General features: G+C 39.1%; 2 protein-coding genes across 7 annotated transcripts; one reads left to right on the top strand and one right to left on the bottom strand.

Annotated features, from left to right (window-relative positions):
• The first annotated feature begins 127 nt into the window (after positions 1-127).
• relb (v-rel avian reticuloendotheliosis viral oncogene homolog B) lies at positions 128-12,851 on the top strand. Of its 5 annotated transcripts, none has more exons than XM_083548892.1 (11): positions 128-704; positions 1,182-1,193; positions 1,531-1,685; positions 3,232-3,513; positions 4,726-4,886; positions 5,336-5,427; positions 5,645-5,776; positions 6,898-7,002; positions 10,513-10,728; positions 10,881-10,943; positions 11,029-12,851. In XM_083548892.1, the coding sequence occupies exons 1-11, from the start codon at positions 656-658 to the stop codon at positions 11,424-11,426; spliced, it is 1,665 nt and encodes a 554-aa protein (XP_083405018.1). In that variant the 5' UTR covers positions 128-655; the 3' UTR covers positions 11,427-12,851. The 5 variants fall into 5 exon arrangements, with proteins under 5 accessions (XP_083405018.1, XP_083405019.1, XP_083405021.1 ...); XM_083548895.1 differs by having other exon boundaries at positions 130-704; positions 1,182-1,250; XM_083548893.1 differs by lacking the exon at positions 1,182-1,193.
• A 293-nt stretch (positions 12,852-13,144) lies between these two features.
• Positions 13,145-21,735, bottom strand: mrpl28 (mitochondrial ribosomal protein L28). 2 transcript variants are annotated; one of them, XM_083548951.1, is made up of 6 exons: positions 20,800-21,735; positions 19,998-20,286; positions 19,022-19,174; positions 15,867-16,001; positions 15,654-15,740; positions 13,145-13,397 (listed from the first exon to the last, which is right to left on the bottom strand). In XM_083548951.1, exons 2-6 carry the CDS (start codon positions 20,283-20,285, stop codon positions 13,299-13,301), a joined length of 762 nt encoding a protein of 253 aa, XP_083405077.1. In that variant the 5' UTR covers position 20,286; positions 20,800-21,735; the 3' UTR covers positions 13,145-13,298. The 2 variants fall into 2 exon arrangements, with proteins under 2 accessions (XP_083405077.1, XP_083405078.1); XM_083548952.1 differs by having other exon boundaries at positions 19,998-20,289; positions 20,800-20,928.
• Between the last annotated feature and the right edge of the window lie 3,490 nt (positions 21,736-25,225).

Raw genomic sequence — 25,225 nt, 5'->3', positions numbered from 1 at the left:
AACTGTTTGTGCGTTACCAAATGATCCACGGTCCAGTACCGGAACCACCTGCTAAATATTTTTAGATTCACATTTTTATTATTATTATTAAGTCAGAACTTCAGAAACTGAAGGATGAAATCAGACTTAATGACCCACTTATTACCCTCCATATTAGCTAAACCTATTACTTAGGCCAAGTGACGTCACGACCCTCCTGACAAACAATTCGTACGACTGTAAGATTTTCTATTCGGTCGTGTTTTGCGTGTCAAACCGCAGCAGTGATCTTTTACCTGCTGTCGATGCGTTACCCAGGCGACGGTTTTATGGGGTTTCCCCGGCGGTGACGTAAGGGGATTTCCATAAAGTCGAACGTGATTGTAAAAGTGAAAGATTTGCAGATCCATTTCGAACCGCACGAGGTGTGAGTGAGTGTGTGTGAGGGGGTGTGAAAGAAGCAGAAGCAGAAGATATTTTGAAGCGAACACACACACACACACACACACACACAGACAGATCGGCTTGAACAGCCAGCGTCGGTGAATAAAGCAGTACCAGTCGAGCAGGCGGAAATGAGGGTGTAGAGTCTGGTTCTTCTCTCCAGGACGAAGCAGGAGGTGAACCTTTCAAGAAACCAAACTTTTTTTTTTTCTTCAACTGACTTCACTTTGCCATGAAAATAATGAACGGATCAATTCTCAACGGCGCGCCTGGGACCAAAGGTAAGTTTGTTTTTTTGTAACTTATTGATTTATTCATCTTGATCTATTCCCAGGCCAAACTGCGACATTAGACTATTGTTAAAAAACAAGTTGGGAATTGATCGCGGTCACTGAGTGCTCATTTCCTCTCCGAATCACTGGATATAGAAGACTGTAAACATGTAAACAGTAAACATCATCATTACACACGAGCCGCCATTTTATCACACGGATCTCTGTGTAGCCAAAGTCTGGATAAATGGTGTCATTTTCATGCCGGACACAAAAAAAAATACACACCCTGTCAATCTGTCTGTACAATTCGGTACTGACGTGATCCTGGTCGTGTTTTTTGTTGACATGGACATGAAACGCGTTTCAATATATATAGGAAGGACATGACACTGCATCTATAGCATGTACAAATTTCACTTTCACTTTGTTCCCTGTGCACATCCAGGCTCTAATGCATGCTTGTTTTTGTGTCTTCTTTCTCAGAGATGGATCTGGGTGAGTCCTGTCATAAAGTCTCAGTTGTTTATAATGTTGAAGTATAACCATTTTCAGGTAAAGTGCCTCGTTATGTTGTAGCACTAAAGAAAAACAAGGTCTTTTCTGATTTCAATATGTAAAGCTAAAGAGTTTTTCCTTATCAGTGTGTACAATGCTTGAGCCATCTTTGCATTACAAACCTTATTTGTATCTCTGAATGTCTGTCTGTCTGCCTCTCCGTCTCTCTGTCTGTCCGTCTCTCTGTCTGTTTGTCTGTCTGTCTCTCCATCTGTCCGTCTGTCTGTCTGTCTCTCCATCTGTCCGTCTGTCTGTCTGTCTGCCGGTCGCCATGCAGAAATCCTAGAGGAATTCCTAAGAGGTCAACCTGATAATCTCCCAGGTCCTCCTCCTCCACCCACAGACTCTGATGATCAGACTTACCCCACCCCGACAGCAACAGCTAGACGCAGTTCTTCTACAGTGCTTGTCCCCAGATGCACATCCTCCAAGGTCAGTAGCAACACTGTACTTGATTTTTTTTTTTTTATTCGCTCATGGTTATTGTGCCCTTAGTGAATTCTTTAAATATGTTATGTTATATTATATTATATTAATTGTATTGTTCTTTTTGACCATTCCTATTGATTTGATCCAAACCCCATTCAAAAATGCATAGGTCTATAAATGACTAATAAATAAACAAAATGTTAATGCATTAATGTTAGAAAAAATGCCCCTTTAATAATTCTACCTTCAGGGGTCCATTAAAAGGTTCTCATGTTGCTCAGAGTTTGAAAACCCGTGACCTAATAGGTTTGAGAAACTGATTACCTAATATTTACACATGATATGATGAACTGATACCAACACCTTTTGTTTTGGTACTGTACTGGATGTCTGCACTTTTCTGATGAGGCTCCTTTTTTTTTTTTTTACTTTTGCTTTCTGTATATTGAAAATGATCATCTTTTTACAAGATGAACTATCCAATCTATTCTAAATTAAAGACTTGAAAAGACTGACAGTTTGGCACATGCTTAAAAGGGAGGCAGATTACAATCAAACCACAAAGAGAGTGAGAAAATTTTTTTTTCCATTTGACTATAAATCTTTGTAGTGTGACGATACAGACGCTTTATTTTCGTGCTAGGTTCATGAGAGGTGATGGGTGCTCAGAATGAAGACAAATCTATAACCCAATAATAATGAGGAGCATTTTAGGAGAGCCGTCTGGAGTAGTAATCTGAAGCCTTGTTTCAGTTGATGATCTATGCCTCGTGCGCGCCTCTCCTGGCAAAAAGAGCACGCATGTAGCAACTCCTCCTCTCTTCATTCTCATTGGCTACTTCTCCTTCTGCATGAGTTTCCTGTTTCTTCACTGTGCTCCTCCTGGCTCTTGTTAGCTGCTCTTTGTGTAGGCCATCTGCGTTCTTCCTCAGGCATGTTCAGACCTTTTCTCTTTTTCTCATGCTGAACCGTTGCTCTCTCAGTCGCCCAGCCCTGACTAACTGTTGCTTTCGCTTCTCTCGCTTCTGGTTTTTGAACTTTGCTGCTACACCATTGATTTGCGACTTTGCAATGGCGAGCTAAACAGGCCGTTGGGAGACTTGTTTATTTTTTTCCCCTTTGACTTACATTCCTCCTCTTCGTTCCTCCTCGTCTACCTCTTCAACAGAAAAGAAAAAAAACCTCTCTGTTCACACTGCTTCATATGTTTTATTGCTGTAGACCAAAAAAAGTGACATGTAATTTATACATTATCCATTGTATTGTGTTTATTTAAGAGCATGCAATGTGCCAGGGCAGGATGGGATAAAATCTTTATTTCAGAATGGGTTGCTTTGCCAATCATTGGTTCTTGTTTATTCAAAACTAACAAGACCATTGGATATAAAAGCACAGCCCTTTAATGAACGTGATTCTTTTTTTGCGCTTGTTCACCTATTAAACCTCGATAACACATAAAATATGTGGTGATATTTGACGTTAATGTTGGATATCTATTGTTTTCTAGCCTCCTCCTAACAACTCTGTCTTGTTTCGTCTCCATCGTTAGAACTACAACATGCAGCCTTCAAACAGCATATCGGCTCTGCCATCATCTCGTGGCTCTAGAGGCCAGCGGCGTGGTACGTCTTCAGCAGGGGCTCATTATGTGCGCCCTCATCACACGGGCACTGAACAGCTGGAGCAGCTGCTGGAAAAACCAGAGCTGGTGGTGGTGGAACAGCCCAAGGAGCGAGGCATGAGGTTCCGCTATGAGTGCGAGGGCCGATCGGCTGGTAGCATTCTGGGAGCCTCGAGCACTGAGGTCAACAAGACACTTCCTACCATCGAGGTGGGTGTTGGAACATACCACAAAGAGTTTGAAAAACCCCTGACCAAATATGTTTTGTGAACTCACATTATTTACACATTAGATATGAAGAACTGATACCAGCACTGTTTGTTTTTGCCACTGGACAGGATGTTTGCACTTTTCTGAGGTGCTATATACTTTTTTTTAAACTTTTGCTTTCCTTATATTGATAATAAGTTTTTCATAAGAAAGAAGAGAGCTACCAAAACTTTATAGTGCAGTTTTCCATGTGTGTTCCAGCTGTGCAAACCAATGACAAATGTGACAGGTTGGAACATACCAGTGTGCATGCGTATGTTCGTGGTTTTTTTAGTTTTTTTCTAAACCAACTATACATCTATAGCTACATCTGTAACCCTAAAACTGTTTAAGATGTATGAGATATGTGTACGGTCCATAAAGAAATGAAGATACAATCGGAAGGCTTTCATTGAAAGGTGCATACATTTGGAATATTTTCAGGGATCGTAGCTGAAATTGTAAATTATACATCAAATCTTTTTTTTTTTTTTATTCTTATTTATTTTTTCTATAAATAAATGTCATGAATTTTAATGTCATGAAATATAAACACTACTCGTCAGGCATCTTATTTTCAGAAGTAAAGATACATTTGAGAATGTGAAAGTTTGCTTACCTCACGACAGGTAAATCTATGTTCTGACTTTTGGCCTTTCGCCAGGTGTTTTTTAAAATGTTTTTATTTTTTTTTTAATGAGTAAGCACGGTCTCGAAATGCCGGGAATCAGTCTTTTTCTGTGCTTTCTATTGGTCTGTGTGAGCTTTCCATTCGAATTTGTGCATTTGCACAACGAACGGCACGCAGTTGCACAAATTGCTTGCAATAAACACGCAAATCGTGTTTGAGACCGTTGCTGTAGCTGTTTCTGTTTCTGGAATGTACCAGCTAGCCCAGACCGAAAGGGGATTGTCCCTGTTTTGGTTTGAATGAATGGTTGTTGCTCTCTATGTGCTAACTCTAAAGTGTGAAGAAAAAAAAAGCCCCGTTTTAAGAGGCGTTGGATTGGTGTGGTCTGAAGGTGGGAAGTACCACACAAAAAACAAACAGAACATTTGTTTTCCACTTTGATCATCTAGCATTCCTTTTATGGCATTAAGGATGGGAATATTACATCATCGTTTACTCATAGTAACCTTCTAGGTATACTTTTTTTTTTTTTTTCCCGATAGCTTCAAGGCCCGATTGATAGGATAAAAAATGTGACTGTCACAGTGTCTCTTGTGACAAAGGACATCCCTCATCGCCCACACCCACACTGCTTGGTTGGAAAAGACTGCTCAGATGGTGTTTGTGTGGTCAGCTTTAACCCCCACAACACACGACGCCACAGGTACACCTACAGTCAAAAATGTATGCAATTACTGCTTGGTATTGTGACTTAAAGCTGAATTCAGCAGAATTTTTAAGTTTTACGTAACTTAGATTTTCTTTTTAACTTACTCAACTTTTTAACTTTTTTTGCTTTTTAAAACTAAGCGGGAATCCACTAAGGTTTAATTAAAATTTCATTTAAAATGCATGATTATTTTAAAGTGATTACTATAAAGTTTTTCCTACATGTCTGACTAACTTTTTACTGTCACTTGAATATACAGTTGGATAAACTTTGACAGGGAGGATTATACTTTGAATTATGACAGTGTTCTGCAAAGAAGTACTGATGCAACATATTATTATTATTATTATTATTATTATTACTACTATTACCATTATTATTACTATTATTATTGTTATTATTGTTATTTTTTGGAGGTTTCACATTTTGAATTCTTTTTTCAGTTTTGTGAATTTAGGTATCCAGTGTGTTCGGAGGAAGGAATTAGATGCTTCGCTGTTGAGGAGGAAGAAGAAAAATATTGATCCATTCAGCAGTACGTTTTTTTTTTCCTCTTTTTTTTTTTTTTCTTTTTTTCCTTCTTCAGCAATCTATAGTTTTATTAAATATGTGACCATATGTCTTGTTCTTGCCATAGTGGCAACAGAGTTACTTTTGATTTTGATAAAAAAAAATGTTTAAAGATACATGTTTAATTTCTCTTTCTCTTCCTAACCACCCCCTACCCCTGCCCCCCCTTCTTTTACTGATAGCTGGCCACTCGAAGAGTATTGAGGACATGGACATGAATGTGGTTAGATTATGCTTTCAGTGTGAGTTGGAGAGAAATGATGGGGAGAAAACCCATCTCTACCCTGTGGTGTCTAACCCCATTTATGACAAAAGTAAGTTTAATAAAATGCCTTTATTGTCCTGATCAATTCAGACATTCTTGTTACGTTAAATTTGATAATAAGATAAAAATAGGCTTCAACTTGTCTAGCGATGGTAAGAAAAGTTAGCGATGTGATGCATCAGTTAATAAAAGCGATGCTTCGTTTTTTAACATATTTACATCGGTAAAAAGCGATTTATTTACACTTAATTATTAGAAGATGCACTCTTCTTTTAATATTTCGAAAGTAAACAATTTTCTACCAAAATTTGATATGAAGATTGATTTCTGCTCGCTATACTGTTTCTCCAGTGCGTCCTGAAAATCACATAAAATATAGATCAACATGGCAGAGGTAGAGCTGCATCTTCCTGGGGACAGAACAGAAAAAAAAAAATCGGGGTTTATTTCATCTATTTTTGTTTTTTTGTACTACAAAGACACACTGTTTGTGAAAGAGCAATGCGTTAGAAGTCAGAAGGCACTTATGTAAATTTATGACTTGCTGTCTGTCTGAACCAAAGAAATAAAAGGGAAATATCTGTACCATATCGAACTGCAAAGCATTTTTTTCCCCCCATTGCCTCGTTAAGCATTGAATTGCATCGTGTTGAATCAAATCGAAATCGGCTCGCCCTGCATCGTAATAGGGGTGAATCGCCTCGGTGGCTGCTTCATTGGCTATACATCACATTGCGAATCGCATCAGCCTCTCTTATTGAGATGCACATATACTACCATATACACAGCAGCACTGTGAAATTATTTCTTTGCATATCCCAGCTAGTTATAAACCTGGATTCATAGTGCAGGGTTAGCTATAATTCAGCACCCCTGCAGCAAAGAGGGTTAAAAGGCCTTGCATAAGAGTCCGACATTGTCAGTTTTTTGGTGCCCGGACTCGAACCCTTGATCTTTTCTAGACTCTTAACCCCTGAGCAACCACTTTCCCTACAGTCAATGAACGATGTAATATACACCAATTAATTAATATACAAAATTTGCAATACAGCAATGTTTACACAAACGAAGTAAGTGTATCGTTTAACGATGTGTAAACATGTCACTAATTATAATCAGTTTAGCAATACAGCAACTGAAACATTAATATCACGTTGTGCCTCTAAACAGAAGCTACTACAACCGCAGAGCTGAAAATCAACAGGCTGAACATTGTGCAAGGTCCCTGTACAGGCAAGACAGAGATCTACATGCTCTGCGACAAAGTGCAAAAAGGTGAGCGCAACTCCGATCTTGAACTAGGAACCAAAAGTGATTTCCTTTTTTTCCTTTTTTCTTCTCTCTCCAATTTTCGCTAGTCTCACCCGTCTCAGCATGTGCCCACCGTGGCTTCTGATTCCTGTTCTTTGCGGACAGAAGTGAAACTTGATATGGTCTTTTTTTTTTTGTAGGTTTTGCTCTTCCGTCTTCCTTAAGGTTGTGTATTCTGAGATTCTTTTCTGTTTACCATGAGAATAAATTGTAGTTGAGTCACTGTAAATGTCTTGTAAGCACTTTTCTGACCACTCATCATTAAGGCATTTCCAAAAGTAGAATTACCACTGACTGGATTTTTTTTTTTTACATAATTCCTTATATATAAACTTGGGACTCTTGTGTATTCAAAATCTAAGGAGAATGAAAATTTTCTAAAACTCTGGGCTAACCCCCTATTTGATATTTGATCTAGAAAAAACCTGATTTATTCTACATTATTATTATTATTATTATTATTATTATTATTATTATAATTCTACATGATTATATGCTTTGTGCTGCTGGCACATGATTGGATGTTCACACAAATAAACACGAGTGTGTGCGTTCCCATTACTACTGAATACCCTAGTCATTTAATTGAGTTAAATATGGGATAAACCTGCTTACTTTTACTTGCTTTCCTGCCAGTTTGAGTTCCTTTTAAGCACATCTTGCTTTACCTAAACATGCTACAGTAAAAAAACAATAATAGTAGTAGTTACACTATCAAACAAACCATTGGCACTAGCTAATATCGCACAGTTAAAATTGCTATTGCACAAAAGTTGTAATTAGTTATTGCACAGTTAAACAAAATCCCTTCTGCAATATATTATATTCTGTACTATAGTTTAAATATGTAGTTTGAACATATTATAATATACAGTAATCTTACGCTTTACCGCGGTTGGAATCTGGCGCCCCCTGTTTATCCCGGAATTGCATTTGCCACATAACTCATTAGTTCGGCTGATTTTCCCGGTCTCTCACTGATCTCACGATAGACCAAAAAAAGTATAGGGAATTTTTTTTATGTTAAAATAATGAAATTTATGAATAAAAATATAATTGTTAATTATAAAATGAAGCAAAATTTGAACACAGTACTGTACAGAAAGAATGCGGTGACGTGTACCTTTAATCTTTACCCTCTTTTTTTAAGGTCATGGGACACGTCAACCGATAAACATGCAGAAAACTATGCAAAGGCTACTACAAAACTGTATACTGTACAGTACATGCACTCGCTATACAGTGGGTACGGAAAGTATTCAGACCCCCTTAAATTTTTCACTCTTTTATTTTGCAGCCATTTGCTAAAATCATTTAATTTCATTCTTCTTCCTCATGAATGTACACATAGCACCCCATACTGACAGAAAAACACAGAATTGTTGACACTGTTGCAGATTTATTAAAAAAGAAAAACTAAAATATCACATGGTCCTAAGTATTCAGACCCTTTGCTCAGTATTTAGTAGAAGCCCCCTTTTGATCTAATACAGCCAGGAGTCTTTTTGGGTAAGATGCAACAAGTTTTTCACACCTGGATTCAGGGATCCTCTGCCATTCCTCCTTGCAGATCCTCTCCAGTTCTGTCAGGTTGGATGGTAAACGTTGGTGGACAGCCATTTTTAGGTCTCTCCAGAGATGCTCAATTGGGTTTAAGTCATTGCTCTGGCTGGGCCATTCAAGAACAGTCACAGAGTTGTTGTGAAGGCACTCCATCGTTATTTTAGCTGTGTGCTTAGGGTCATTGTCTTGTTGGAAGGTAAACCTTCAGCCCAGTCTGAGGTCCAAAGCACTCTGGAGAAGGTTTTCGTCCAGGATATCCCTGTGCTTGGCCGCATTCATCTTTCCCTTGATTGCAACCAGTCGTCCTGTCCCTGCAGCTGAAAAACACCCCCACAGCATGATGCTGCCACCACCATGCTTCATTGTTGAGACTGTACTGGACAGGTGATGAGCAGTGCCTGGTTTTCTCCACACATACCGCTTAGAATTAAGGCCAAAAAGTTCTATCTTGGTCTCATCAGACCAGAGAATCTTATTTCTCACCATCTTGGAGAACTCCATGCGGGTTTTCATGTGTCCTGCACTGAGGAGAGGCTTCCGTCGGGCCACTCTGCTATAAAGCCCCACTGGTGAAGGGCTGCAGTGATGGTTGACTTTCTACAACTTTCTCCCATCTCCCGACTGCATCTCTGGAGCTCAGCCACAGTGATCTTTGGGTTCTTCTTTACCTCTCTCACCAAGGCTCTTCTCCCCCGATAGCTCAGTTTGGCCGGACGGCCAGCTCTAGGAATGGATCTGGTCGTCCCAAACGTCTTCCATTTGAGGATTATGGAGGCCACTGTGCTCTTAGGAACCTTAAGTGCAGCAAAAATTTTTTTGGAACCTTGGCCAGATCTGTGCCTTGCCACAATTCTGTCTCTGAGCTCTTCAGGCAGTTCCTTTGACCTTAATGATTCTCATTTGCTCTGACATGCATTGTGATCTGTAAGGTCTTATATAAACAGGTGTGTGGCTTTCCTAATCAAGTCCAATCAGTATAATCAAAAATTTCTGGACTCAAATGAAGGTGTAGAACCATCTCAAGGATGATCAGAAGAAATGGAGAGCACCTGAGTTAAATATATGAGTGTCACAGCAAAGGGTCTGAATACTTAGGACCATGTGATATTTCAGTTTTTCTTTTTTAATAAATCTGCAAAAAGGTCAACAATTCTGTGTTTTTCTGTCAGTATGGGGAGCTGTGTGTACATTCATGAGGAAAAGAAATGAACTTAAATGATTTTAGCAAATGGCTGCAATATAACAAAAAGTGAAAAATTTAAGGGGGTCTGAATACTTTCCGTACCCACTGTATATGTGATTCGGTGTACTGTATTTTTACGAATTTACACAAAATTAACTCGCTATATTCTTGCAAATGTTTTGCTGTACTATAATATATGGTAGTAAATAATTAAATAGAAGACTTTCTGTCGAGTGATTGCTGTTGTCAGTAACTCCTGCATTTCACATGAAACTAAAAGTTATTTGGTTTCCTAGCAACAACGTTGCTTGATTCTGAGGAATCTAGCCCCCCCAAAAACTGGATTTGATAAGACCTTGAAGTGCAGTTTGGGTTTTTCCCCCGTATACAAACCGGAAAGATTTGTCTATTTAATGAAATTCATTTTCAGTTTCACAAAAAATTTGCATGTTAAGAAGGGTTTAAAGATGATCATATAATCTGTATTGTAGTTAAAACAAATGACTGCTAATTTCCAGTTGATATCATCAAGCATGGTGACCCATGGATGGGAAGCTTTAGTCATAGTGCAATGTTGGTTTCTTTTGTATTTTTGATGAACCACAATAGGAATTGGTTTGGACTGTTCTACAATCCTAACTAATTATAAATAATTGCAGTATTGTCTTGTTATAATCAGAATTGTTATGCTTAATAACAAATTCCATGCCTTTGTGTGTGTTCCACAGATGACATCGAGATCATCTTCAGTTTGGGCAGCTGGGAGGCTAAGGCCGAGTTCGCCCAGACCGACGTGCACCGGCAGATCGCCATTGTCTTCAAGTCACCGCCGTATCAGGAACAGGACATTGCAGAAGAGGTCGAGGTGAACGTGTCTCTCCGTCGCATTTCAGACCGCATGTACAGCGAGCCGGTGAAGTTCACTTACCTGTCGCACAATCCAGGTCAGCACGTGACTCATTTGTTCCTGTAGCATGAAACATCACAGGGGACTGTTTTATTCTAAAACTGTGGTGACTGTAACCAGCTAAACATTTTTTATATCCAGATCCTTAAAAGTATTGTTTCATGGCTTTTTCTTGTTGTTGTTGTGCAGATCCATACGAGGTCAAACGGAAGCGGAAACTAAAATCCAATAAGGACTGCAGTGCCAGCCGAGGTAAAGCGTTTCGGCAAATACTTACGCACGCAGTGTTTCCTTGACGATACACTGATTGATCCATCTTTTTTTTTGTGTGTTACAGATACGATGATAAGCACACCAGGTCCAGCGCCCCAGTTTGATCCGTCGTTCCCAGTCGAAGTGCCCGATTGCGCTTTTCCGGCCCAGGAGGAGAGTCAGGCCACGTTCTCTCAGACCTTGGACGAGATTCACTATGAAGACGGTTCAGATCCGTGCGTCAGCCTGGACCAAGATACAATAAACAGCCTGCTGTTCAGCATTAATGAATGCTTGGGCCCTCAGAACTTTCTCCATCTTTTGAACGGCCAAGAGCCCAATCCCAACAACGCAGACCCCAACCTGAATCACCTGGAAGCCGAACAGCCTCCTTTATTCGTCGACCCACATTACAACCAGGAACTTCCACAAGACCTCCGGGACATTTTCTTATGTCAGGTCAAAACCGAAGACGATTCCTGAAGATCTTGTTGGACTCTTTATAAAAGTAGAGCTGTACGAAGAGTTTCTCGTTCTCATTAGTAGAAAATTAGGATTGGGGTCTCCTGTTTAGATTGACACTGCATGTCCAACCCCTGAGGCTACTCAAAGGTATTTGAGATATTTGTATATCCATGCCATAAAGTCATGGCTGCTCAGGCTTTGGTTTGTTTCTCCTCTTTGGAGTGTGTGTGTGTGTGTGTAGTGTGTAGTAAGCTTGAGCTTGATACCCTTCTGTGTGGCGATGTAAGGTCTGGAAAATGAATACGACCTTAAGGGAAGTCTCTCTTTGTTCAGACAAAAAGAGAAGAGATACTGTTTGTGGAGAAACTGTCAAATAGGTCACTAGTTGATGGCACAGGCATTTCTTCAATCAGGACCAGAACTGAATATTCCAGACTACCTTCATTCTTATATACTCATATAATTAATGTTTCTGGATTCACATTCCTGCTGGAGTGTTTTCAACAACAACAACAAAGGATGTCAAGTAATAGCATTAAACCGAATGATGCACAAATGTTAAGATGGTTGACATTTTAGAATTAATTTGACATCCCGTGAACTATTTTGTACATTTTGTAAACGACGTAGCAACAGGTGAAGGATTGTCATATACATCTATATACAGAATTCCACTTGTAAAAGATCCGACCGAAACGCACTCCATGTACGCATCCGTGTGTCACGTATTAAAGGCTTCATTTAGATCCTTTGCTTTTTTTTTTTTTTTTTTTTTTTTTGGGGATAAGTGATGTCACATACTAGCTATTGCTACATATGGATAAAGCCAGACATTATGAAATTTCATTATATCCTCATTCTTTAGAAAAGTAGCTTTGTACAATATATTTCGTAACATGTCGTGTGTCATTGATTCAGTAGAAGTGGATTTCCATCACGTGGTATTTGTTCAATCATTCACATGGAATGGAAACTGTTCAGGTTTTTAAAGGTTCGCTAACCTTCCCCTTCTTGCTGCATGCAAATCGATGGACAGAAGAAATGCTGCAAAGTCAGATTCCATCATGTCATTGTCGAATGCTTGGGTCAGCGCCGGTGGGGAAACTCCGACATTGTGTAATTCTCCCGATTTTTTTATACCATTTATTTCTTTTAATGATGGGTCCATTTTGTGTATGGATTTTTGTCTAGTGAACTTGTAGCTATAGGTGCAGTATATGATCAGCCCATATACACGAGTTGTATTTCGATCTAAATGGGCAGTAAAAACACTGTTATTTAAATAATGTGATACACTGTGGTTGGCCTTGGAACCGCAATGCATGCTGGAACAGTGCTTATTTTGAATTGTATGTTATTTGCTTCACTATTTAAATTTACTGACTTCAAAACAATATAGATACAATCTTGTGTAATTTAATAAAAAAATAAAACAGATTGTTACCTTTGTGATATTTAAGTACTGGTTTTAAGGACAACGTGTGCAAAATACAAACTTGTAAAAGCTGTGGGTTCTGCAAAAAAAAGAACAAGCGTCTTGCTGAATTCATGTAGGGTTTAGGTTCGTGTGTGTTTGTGGTTTGAGAATTGGCCTTGTATCAGTTTTTTTCCTCAGATGAGATCAAAACAGTGCCACCTGCTGGCAGAATAGTATATAAACAGAATAGAAGAGTCTGTGATTAAAGTAAAAATAAAAAAAAAAGCAGCCAACACATACTTTGTCTGACAGACGTGTATTAGATGACGAATTTCTTTATTGTTTGACTAGAAGTTAGATATTTACAGAAAACCGGCATGTGCCATCAGTAGAAAAGGAAAAACACCGCAGCGCAAACAGAACCTCAAATAAATATTTTTTTTTCCCATTTATTGTCATTTCACTGACTGCAATTAGTCTTTCTTTTCCACAACCTGAGGTTCAGAGAGTTTCTGCAGGGCCAGTTCCTTCACCAGGTTCTCCACGCAGCTCTTGTAAAGCGGCTCAGGATCCTGCGCGACAATAAAGATGAGTTTAGCAAACAACTGAATGATCTAATTTTCCTGATTGAACCAACTTTTTTAGCATTCGTTATCTCTGGTATTTGGTTTCCTGTTTTTCTTGTACATTTCCTTTTTTTTCCCCTTTTTTAATCTGTCGTGCTGAAACAATAGCATTAGTCATAGTTTACAGATTCAGAATACAAAAATAGATCATCCATATCGGTGTTCAGTAAAAAAAAAAAAAAAAAGTTCAGTTCAGTTTTCTTTTTTAAAGAATAATATATGTAATGTAAAGTAAATGTTATTAACTACATCTTCCTCTGGAATGGGCACAGCTTACTGTTTCTGCTCTACTGAACTAGCACATGATCCACACAAAGCAAAACTAATATTTTGATTAGATTAGATTCAACTTTGTCACTTTGCAAGGTACATGTACAGAGCCAATGAAATGCAGTTAGCATCTAAACAGAAGTGCATAAGTGGCTTATTTGCAATAAATTAACAGCAGTATGATAATCACACTGGGGTCTGGGGATCATATCTAAAGGGTTGAGGGTGAATAAGGTACAGCAGGTGCAGTAGGTAATATGTATTTACAGTAATCCCTCGCCTCCTTTCGCAGTCTTGCTGCACGGCGGGTTTTTACATGGAACATATTTGATTTTGCGGTATATAGGTAGTATTGTTATCTTATAGAGCTGGAATGTTCTTCTCGGGTATGCAAATGAAGTACAGTAAAACCCCGTTGGACGAGCAGAATTCGTTCGTGAAAACTGCTCATAGGTCCATTTGCTCGTACGTTCGAACTCATTTTCCCCATAAGAAAGAATGTAAAAGCGATCGAATCCGTTCCGAGATCTCATTCGATCGCTTATTTCTGCACTTAAAAACTATTTGTAGCCTATTTTAACAAACAAATACACCGCAAATTACTGTACGGTAAACATAATTTAACACTCGTGTGGTTTAACACTTCTTGGTTTCAATGGTAATTCTATTTACTTTCGTTTTCCCAGCACCATCACTGATTTTCTTGGGAGACATTTTTCAAGATTTCTAGTGAAATAAAAAATCTAACACTAAAAAAAAAAAAAAAAAAAGGTAGGTTTTTGCTGCACTGAACAACCGAGTGGAACGAATTTCGTGCCTTCGAAATTTGCTCGCAAAATACGGTAAGATATTGCGAGCGAGGTCGCCCGCATCTTTGCTCGTACAATAGGGTTTTGCTGTACGTTCATTTCATCGTCATCACCTTCATCGTTAGTACCGCACACTTAATTCATCATCGTCTTCACCATTCGTCTTCACTGGTGAGTAGCCATATAGAATTGAAGTTAAAATGACGTAGGTTTAAGAATACTAAAGGTGTTTAAGGGCAGAGGAAAGGTTTATAAGATGTGTTTACATATGTGTTTACATATCAGGTTGCAGGGGATTACTGTAGGGGATTACTGTATAGTAATATACTGTGCATAGATGTCGGGAGATACCATGCTCAAATGACAGTCATGTACAAGCATGAATGTTGTATGATCCAGATTTAATATGGGTGAAATATATAATAATGCGCTTATATGTTATGGATGGTGTAAAAATGCATAGTGAATAACCAGTGCAAAAGAAATGTATAAAATGACAAGATTAAACGAATAGAATAATTCGTTTAACTTGAACTTTTTGTATTAAAAACATTTCTATTACTTTGGTTAGGAATTCTAAAGTGTCTATTACCATATATAGTATATGGACACCACACCATAATATTTGTATTGGCTTTTTGAACATCCCATTCCACATGCAGCCTCCATTTGCTCTTATAATTACCTCCACTCTTCTGGGAAGATGTTCTACTACATTTTGGAGTGTGCTTGTGGACATTTGTACTCATGAAGCCACAAGGGCGTTATTGAAGTCAGGTACTGATGTAGAGCTCGGAGGCTCGGAGTGAAGTCAGTGTTCAATTCGTCCCAAAAGGTTTGAGAGCTATACCCATGTAAACCATATCTTCATGAAGCGGTTTCTTTTGTCATGTCAGAAGAGTGGAGGCTTTTATAACGGCAAATGTGGATTGGGATGTTCAAAAAGCACATGTGAATCTTATGTCCATGTTAGTTTTCCTACCCATCAATCCCTCTGGTTATTGTCTTTACTGGCTGATTATGCACTGAACAGACGCTCTGAGACATAGATGTGTGTAGTGTGCATGGCTTGGACACAAGCATTAATGTTCTTGCTTCACAATTACAATTACAATCAAGTCACCTTGTGTTCCAGGAGTCTTTGTTTCTCGACTGCTTCCTCGATACTCAGTCCAACCCACTCTGCCTCCTCGGCAGGAACCTCGAACTGCTGTCTCACCACCACGCGCAAGCCAACGCACAGAAAAACATCGATTGAGCATCTGAGATTCAACTAAATCACATTCAAAAGAACTTAATCATAAATGAAGTTTTTTTTTTTTTTTTAACTGCATACCTTGTATTTGTTGTAGATCTTCTCCTTTCGAGATGGATCGTCTGGGTAGAGCTCGGTGTCTCTGCGTGCTAATCGCAAGAGCATGGCACGCTTCAGGTCCATGCCGAATTTGGAGTTTAAGTCCTGCTTTGGTGTCTGATATAAAAAAAATCGATTCAAGTCAGTTAGTCATGAATTCCAGAAGCTTTGGTTCTATTCTTATTAGCTCAATACATAATTATATATATCAATAATCGTTCATCGCTAGGAGATACTTGACTCTTTACATTTTTCAATGATTGCTTGTAACATTTGGGGAGAAAGAAAATCCTGGAAAAACGTTTACTTTCCCCGAAAGTCTATCAATCTTTCAGTCAAATTCAAATACACGTACATTTACAACGTCATCCGTATTCCTAATAAACAAGCCAGTGGTGACAGTGAGGATGGAAAAACTCCCTGAGATGACATGAGGAAGAAACCCAGAGGAACCAGACTTAAAAGGGAACCTATCTTCATCTGAGTGACATGGGATAGTGCAATAATAAACACTTTCCCCATCATGACTGTGTACCATAATGTCAGAAAGTGCAATTGTGCAAACAGGAACTTATACCCTTATGATCAACTTATGAATTATGAGCATCGTGAGCAAGCTCTCACGCTGCAGTCAAACAATGTTTAAATTTGTGAAAGACAGTGAAAGCAGAGATTAGCCACAAAACCTCAGTCTGAAATTCTGAAGCTAAAGGACATTTTTTGCTCTTCATGTTCAACATGTACTCAATGAATGAAATATACAGAATGTGTGCAAATTAAAACCAAAGAGTATTGGTTAAGAAATTAGACATCTAATCGAAGGGTTGTGAATAGAGGTGGACCTATAGTGGATTCTTTTTTTTTTTTTTTTTTTTTTTAAACAAACAAACATACATAACACTCCATGTAAAGTAGTACTGAATTTTATTAAAAACATGAAAAAGGCAACAAAAAAAACAGTACTGAATCATGAATATGTGCTAAATGAAACAAATATGAATATATTAATTAATAAATATAATTATATAAATAATAAACATAATATAGCTATCTCAGTGCTGGGCAGTCTCGCGGGTCAAAACGAGCAAAATTTCGCATCAGCGATTGGCCTCTAGAGGCTGCTCTCGTAACAACAGCGCAACGCCACCCGGAAAAACTATCCGTATGGATTTTTGTCGATAGCCGATAGTTCCAGCAATCAATCAGTTGACCTCTATTCGTGAGTACAACTTGGTGGTTAAATTCATGACACAAAATTTGCCACGGTGGGCCCCTTGAGCAAGACCCTTAACCCTTAAGTGCTTATCTGAATAAATAAAATAGCTAAGTCGCTCTAGATAAAAGGCCAAATGTCATAAATATTGCGTTTTTGGCACAGAGGAAAACTGATCAGCATCAGAATTAAACATTGCAGTACATTTTGCTGTATCACATTACTACTCATGTGATACAACAACAACAACAACAACAAAAAAAAAAAGATTTAAGGCTTACATCCAGTATCACAGACTGCATTTCCCACAAATGACTGCACTTGTTACAAGTTTTTTTTCCTTCACCTGTTTCACATTTCACAGATAATTGGTACTTAAACACACCGTACACAGCACTTTTTTTGTTCACGTTCGAAGTTGTTTTGTGTTTCAATTCATGTGTATAGTATGGTGTCTTTTGTTTTAGTTTCTGTGTTTAAGGTTTGTATGTTAGAAGTAAATGATCCCGACTAGTATTCAGTTACTGTTTCATTTAATGCCACAGAGACTGTAAGGTGTACACGTGTGTTTATGATTGCACAGAAATATTCTTTTGCACTAATGTTCTATTGCTCTTCACTACAAGTCTATATTGTTAATATATACTGTTATATGAAATGTGTTGAAAACACTTTTATACAAAACTTTAGCCACTGTAACTAAGGCACTTTATGACTTCTAGTTTGAAGTGTACTTGTCAAGCTCTTCAAGGAGATTACTGTGCTGCAAAGACATTACAAGTCTCGAAATTACTCACACACATCTATCTATCTATATATTATATTTATGATTATTGACTAGCTGATTGGCATGGCACCATATTCTAATTTGTTGAAATAGTGAATTGGACTGTTTTTGTTAAATGTGAGCCAAAACCTCACAATTAATAGAACCAGGAACTTAAACTACTTCAGTCTGTGTGTAAGGAATTTATTTAATACACAAATTTCACAATTCAAGTTGAATTACTGAAATAAATGAACTTTTCCACAACATTCTAGCTAAATAAGATGCACCTGTGTATGTGTGTGTGTGAGAGATAGATAGATGGCTAGATAGCTAGCTAGCTAGCTAGATCTTTTTCTCAGCACCACTGCTGCAACATAAATATGATCACAACACTACAGAGACTGGGACGTGTCCTACTGCTACTATAATGCTACTCTAATGGAAATCACAAAATGGGCTCAGGAATACTTCCAGAAAACTTTGCCGGTCAACACAATCCTCCATGCCATTCGCCGTCGCAAACTCTATAGGTCAAAAAAGAAGCCATATCTAAACATGATCCAGAAGCACAGGCGTTTTCTCTGGGCCAAGGCTCATTTAAAATGGACTGTGGCAAAGTGGAAAACTGTTCTGTGGTCAGAAGAATCAAATTTAAGTTATTTTGGGAAAACTGGGACGCCATGTCATCCGGACTAAAGAGGACAAGGACAACCCAAGTTGTTATCAGCACTCAGTTCAGAAGCCTGCATCTCTGATGGTATGGGGTTGCATGAGTGCGTGTGGCATGGGCAGCTTACACATCTGGAAAGGCACCATCAATGCTGAAAGTTATATCCAAGTTCTAGAACAACATATGCTCCCATCCAGACGTCGTCTCTTTCAGGGAAAAGCTTGCATTTTCCAATATGACAATGCCAGACCACATGCTGCATCAATTACAACATCATGGCGGCGTAGATGAAGGATCCGGGTACTGAAATGGGTACACAGGATGCAGTGTCCCAACTTTTTTGGAATCGGGTTTGTATAATTAATAAATGTATAAATATGTATATATGTATGAGAGTTGCTTTATTCACAGCGAGGCCCTGCATACAAATGTAGCTTTGACCATAAATCTTATACTCTATTCAGAAAAAGAGTAATCAGGTTTACCTTTAGAATGTAGAAGTCAAAGCCGTAAGCGGCATCGATGAGATCCAGGGTGTGAGCCGTGACCGTGATGTTAAACTTTTGGTCCAGGATTTCGCTGTACAGCTCCTTCTTGAAGAGCTGAGGCTTCCAAGTCTTCTTCACTCTTGGAGAGAGCTGCAGGTGAATTATTATGACATTATTATTAAGATCGAGGAACACATTTTAGACACAGCAACTAAGTAGTTAAGAACGTGGCAATGTTATGACAAAACTCCAGTTTACGCAACACTACCCTCACAAGCCAGACTGCAACATTTGTTACAAAGTCTGCAGAAAAAAACACGGGACTAAGAACCGACTTTACACAAAAAAAAGAAAAGAGGCCAACTCACAGACATGGCAGATGAACAAATTTAGGGGCTCCCCCCCCCCCCCCCACACACACACACACTTGTGTACATTACAGCACAGTGAGATTGTGGGAAGCTGGGGTCAGAGCACAGGGTCAGCCATGATACAGAGAGTTAAGGGCTTTGCCCAAGAGTGGCAGCTTGGTGATACTGGACCTAATACAGACAAACACTACAGATTATCAGCATGTGCACTGAACTGACACAATCACTAACTGCTTCTTACAAAATATACAATAATTTTTTAAGTGTTCAGCACAGATACAATAATGTGTTTCAAAAAGCTCATCATGCTGCAGGTTGGTTTCCTGCTTTAAACCTGTAGATGAAAATATGGAGAAATCTATCTATTCATTTCAGTAAAGTTGCTTTGGGACAATGTCCATTGTTAAAAGTGCTTTAATAAAATAGAACTGAAAACCAAATGTCTACTTTGCAAATTCAATTCATCTCAATTTTTATTTCCAGGTTCAGTCTCAGCTTCAGGTACACTCCTTTTAAAGGCAACCCTGTAATGTATACTCTCTTTACTGGAATCTAACAATCCAAGCACATAATCATAAACACAGTCATATCCAGAACCTCACTTTATCGTTATTGGTGTATCTGTAGCCACAAATCCAGCCCTCTCCACCCCACAGACCGTCCTGTGACTCGGGAGGGTAATAAACAGGAATGGGTACATCCTGAACCCTTTCTCTGTGGCCTGTTTTTGGGTTTGCCCTGTATTTCACACCCAGGGGTCTCCAATGCACCGGAGTAGGGAGTGACGTGTCCTGAAGGGATTTCAGGTAATGCTGTGGCAGACAAGCATAAATCCCTTTCGTTAACTTCATGGCTTCCCACAGGCGTGGCGGGTATTTGTGTAACGGCATCCTGCTTTGTGAAGACAGAAAAAAAAAAAAAAACAAGGTTAAAAAGGTGACTTTTTTTTTAAATAATGAACATACCTGTATGTGTTTAATATCTTTTAATATGATTTATATAAGAATAGATGTCACAAAGCAGATTTATTGGAATCTTTATACAGATTTAGATCTCCAATCAAATGCACAACAGGGAAAACAGATAAGTGGCACAACCCTGTAACATCTAATTCTACTTTCTTTCTGTTAGCTTTTCTTCCTTATCATCATCATTATCATCATCAACATCATTATTATCGCTATCATTATCACTATATAAAGTGCTACTCCTTCTTCGTCTAGTTTAATATTAAAAACTAGGTCTAGATTTGCACCTAAATCTTCGCTTTGCCACATTGTGATCCTCCAGTTTTAAACGTTCTCTGCTCATGTCTGAGCAGCTAGGAAGCGTAGCAAACTAATAGGCAAAGCAAAATAAATTGTGTGATTTTATCTGCAATAATTACACGTTATACCAACATACCTGATGGGGGGGGGGGAAGGTGAGGATCAGATAGCTGGAGTTAAATTTTTAGACCCGCTCTCTGTACATCCCCCCACATGTCTGTCAAGGGCAACAAGCGTCCACTCTTGATGACGTAGGACGGACACGCCGTTGTGATTGGTTGTTAAAATATCCTCATCCGGGTGAAGTTCATTCATTGGAAATTATTGTGGAAAAAATATTTTTAGACGTATAAATGATTTACTGTAAAACTGAATACTATACAATTAAATGAATGCGATTTTCCCTAATATTTCTTCGAGTATCTCGTTCTAAAAGTTTTATAAAACAACGAAGATCTCACCTCCCTAAAAGTGAGATTTAATCCTAGGTTTCTTGACAGTTTAGAAACGTGAAGTAAAAATTGTTAATCTCTTAAATTCGCCCGAAAGGTGGAATTGAACCACTCTGCCGCTAAGCAGCTACAGGTTTGAAGCCTGCACCCCGGACCACCGAGGTTCATCCGGGCAATCGAGAGAGTCAGCAACACGGAAATATATACCACAACAATCTAACAAATGTTGCACTGACGGTAAGTAACTAGACATTCGGTACATTTTCTTGCCTAAGACATGAATATAAATCATGTATACAATTCTGTAAAAAAGGACAACATAATACGTTTTATATAAAAGCAGAAAATTGTGTTTAAGAATTACCGCATTGCATGATGGTTTGTAGATGCAAATTAGTAAACTTTCATTGGCCCACATTTAGGTGGCGTATATAAGGGTGTTTTACTCATTAAAGGATATTATTTCCTACTAAAAGTCATTGTTAACGCATACTTTTCTGTTCAATTCATCAGCTTTCATGTACAAAATGCACTATAACTTTAAAGCATAATAAAACTTCTAAGCTATTTATCCATACCTGTCCTAGGTGTCTTCTAACAAGAAGACTCACAGCTTAACTAACCTTGAACACAATGTATATACAGTATCTCACAAAAGTGAGTACACCCCTCCCATTTCAACAGTTTTAGCATATCTTCTCAAGGGACAATGCTATAGAAATGAAACTTGGATATATTTTAGAGTAGTCAATGTGCAGCTTGTAAAGCACTACAGATTTACTGTCCTCTGTAAAAAAAAAAAAAAAAAAAACCACAAACAAAAAAACCCCCCTCAACATACAGTCATTATTGTCTAAATAACTGGCAACATAAGGGAGTCCACCCTAAGTGAACATGTCAAAACTGTGTCCAAAGTGTCAATATTGTGTGTGTGAACCACTGTTTATCCAGCACTACCTTAAGGAAAGACACAATTTATTTTGTACTCCTGACCAGGGCGTCGCCACGCATGCTGGACATTATCTGAGCCAGGTTTATCATCGTCTCATCAGACCACAGGACATGGTTCCAGTAATTTATACTCTTAGACAGGTTGTCTTCAGCAAACCGTTTGTGGGCTTTCTTTTGAGCCATCTTCAGAAGAGGCTTCCTTCTGGGAAGACGGCCCTGCAAACTGTCTGCAAACAAATGTGCTCATGCTGATCCTTATCCACCTCTGAAATTGTCTACATTGGGCATGTGAGCATAGTTTCTCCCTCTATATCCACTCTATTGGTGAATTCATATCCTCACATGGGTTTTTGTACCACTGCTATGCTGAGGACACTCAACTCCACAGCTTCCGCTCAGATCTTGGCATGCTTGGCGGACATATTTTCATGGATTAGTGCTCATCAACTAAAACTCAACCAAAGCAAAACAGAACTGCTGTTCATCCCAGGTCCTTCTCCTCACATCTTGCTAATGTGACTCGTTCTTGTCGATTTCTTCTCTACAACATTGGAAGGATTCGACCATTTCTGTCCACACAGGCTGCCCAGGTCATTTCAAGACTGGACTACTGCAACTCTCTGCTGGCAGGTCTGCATCTGAACACTATTCGTCCACTGCAAATGATCCAAAACGCAGCTGGGCCACTTGTGTTGAACATGCCCAAGTTCTCCCACACCACCCCACTGCACTCCCTCCACTGGCTTTCAGCAGCTGCACGTATCAGATTTAAAACACCAATGCTTGCTCACAAGGCAAAAAATAGACCAGCACCTTCTTACCTCAGAGACCTCATCTACACCACACTGTCTGAGATCCTCCAGTAGTGCTCAAATGTACCACCTTTTACCAGGATAATTCAATTCAATTCAATTAATTTTTATTTGTATAGCGCTTTTAACAATGAACATTGTCTCAAAGCAGCTTTACACAGATAATGTGGTGATTAAACGTAAATATGTTCTTTGTAAGTATGTTTGTCCCTGATGAGCAACTGTGGCAAGGAAAAACTCCCCGAGATGGCATAAGGAAGAAACCTTGAGAGGAACCAGACTCAAGAGGGAACCCATCCTAATCTGGGTTGCACCAAATGTCCATTTGAAGCAGATATACAATGCTGCGGGGTACAGTGATGACGATCAGAAGCAAACTGCACTCCCGAGTCAGTGCAGCAGACCGCCGACACCAACTACAGTCCAATCCATCCTCAAAGCACCCGTTCTACTCCGGAATTACATGGAACCACCCAAGGTGTTGATGAGAGACCGTCCCAAGCTGCACAGAAGTGTGAAGATCCACGGAGGGAAGAGGGGCAGGAACAGTGGTCACTGAAGCCTCAGGAGCATGTTTAACTCGACCGAGAAAGAGAGAGAGAGAGAGAGAGAGAGAGAGAGAGAGAGAGAGAGAGAGAAGAGGGTGACGGGAAGAGAAGGATATGGATTATTAAGTGTCCCTATTGGTGTATGAAAGTTAATGTCACTGTGCAGTTTGGACTCCGGCAAGACTCGCTATGGCAGCATAACTGAAAGGGAGAACCAGAAGGTAACACAGACATGAGGGATCTCTGGGAAAAGAGACGAACCACCACACCAACGTCAACAAACCCGAGTGAACGTGTGAATGTGAGGGGACGACAGCATACAAATATACCAGTTCACCAAACACTCTATATCCATGCTCCCTCCAGATCTGCTCCTTTACCTAAGAAAAATCTACTGATAAAAGGCTTGACTAAATAAATAAGTTTTCAACCTCGATTTGAACACTGAGACTGTGTCTGAGTCCCGAACACTGGTTGGAAGGCTGTTCCATAACTGTGGGGCTTTATAAAAGAAAGATCTGCCCCCTGCTGTAGTCTTCATTATTTGAGAAACCAACAGATAGCCAGCACCTTTTGATCTAAGTAGGCGTGGAGGATCATATTGGTACAGAAGTTCACTCAGATACTGCGGTGCGAGACCGTTAAGTGCTTTATACGTCAGTAGTAATATTTTATAATCAATGCGAGATTTGATTGGGAGCCAGTGTAGACTGATTAAAACAGGAGTGATGTGGTCATATTTCCTAGATCTAGTGAGGACTCTTGCTGCTGCATTCTGAACTAACTGAAGCTTATTTATGCACCTACTCGCACACCCAGACAGTAAAAAAAAAAAAAAGCGTTACAGTAGTCTAATCTAGATGTTACAAAAGCATGAACTAGTTTTTCTGCATCCTGTAACGACATATTTCTAATTTTAGCAATATTTCTAAGGTGAAAGAAGGCGATCCTGGTAATATTATTCACGTGAGACTCAAAGGAAAGACTTGAGTCAATAATCACACCAAGGTCTTTGACAGCCGTACACGCTGAAACAGAAACACCATCCAGAGATGTTAGGTAATCGGAAAGTTTACTTCTAGCTGCATGTGGTCCTAGTAAAAGTACTTCCGTCTTATCTGAGTTGAGCAGAAGAAAGTTATTAAGCATCCACTGTCTAATGTCCTTTACACACTTCTCAACATTGTTAAGCTGATCTCGCTCATCTGGCTTTGCTGAAATATACAGCTGTATGTCATCAGCATAGCAATGGAAGCGAATCCCATGTTTATGAATGATTTCACCAAGAGGCAGCATATATAAAGACAAAAGCAGTGGGCCTTAGACAGATCCTTGAGGAACACCAAACTTTACCTCATAGAGTGTGGAGAACTCACCATTTACATCAACAAACTGATAGCGATCAGTCAAATAAGACCTGAGCCAAGAGAGAGCTGTTCCCTTTATTCCAACAACGTTCTCAAGTTTAGCAAGCAGTATTGTGTTTAATGGTGTCAAAAGCTGCACTAAGGTCGAGCAAAACAAGTAAGGAGACAAAACCCTGATCAGAGGCCAATAACAGGTCATTTACCACCTTAACTAGCGCCGTCTCTGTGCTATGATGAGGCCGAAATCCTGACTGATACATTTAAAAAATGTTATGCATAAGTAGGTGTGAGCAGAGCTGCTGTGCTACAACCTTTTCTAAAATTTTGGATATAAAGGGGAGATTTGATATTGGTCTGTAGTTGGACAACTGACATGGGTCAAGGTCAGGTTTCTTAATAAGGGCGTGGATAACTGCCAGTTTGAAGGATTTT

The sequence above is a fragment of the Silurus aristotelis genome (assembly GCF_946808225.1).
Source record: "Silurus aristotelis genome assembly, chromosome: 8".
Lineage (NCBI taxonomy): Eukaryota > Metazoa > Chordata > Actinopteri > Siluriformes > Siluridae > Silurus > Silurus aristotelis.
This window is presented reverse-complemented; position numbering and strand designations above follow the sequence as displayed.

Excerpts from the sequence above, each read along its gene's own strand:
- mrpl28 (XM_083548951.1), bottom strand. The coding sequence starts at position 20,285 with ATGCCGTTACACAAATACCCGCCACGCCTGTGGGAAGCCATGAAGTTA. Across the intron at positions 19,175-19,997 it reads GATACACCAATAACGATAAA|CTCTCTCCAAGAGTGAAGAA; the intron begins GTGAGGTTCTGG and ends ATTCACCTGCAG. Across the intron at positions 13,398-15,653 it reads AAAGACTCCTGGAACACAAG|GATCCTGAGCCGCTTTACAA; the intron begins GTGACTTGATTG and ends ATTGTCGCGCAG.
- relb (XM_083548892.1), top strand. The coding sequence starts at position 656 with ATGAAAATAATGAACGGATCAATTCTCAACGGCGCGCCTGGGACCAAA. Across the intron at positions 5,428-5,644 it reads AAATATTGATCCATTCAGCA|CTGGCCACTCGAAGAGTATT; the intron begins GTACGTTTTTTT and ends TTTTACTGATAG. Across the intron at positions 7,003-10,512 it reads CTGCGACAAAGTGCAAAAAG|ATGACATCGAGATCATCTTC; the intron begins GTGAGCGCAACT and ends TGTGTTCCACAG.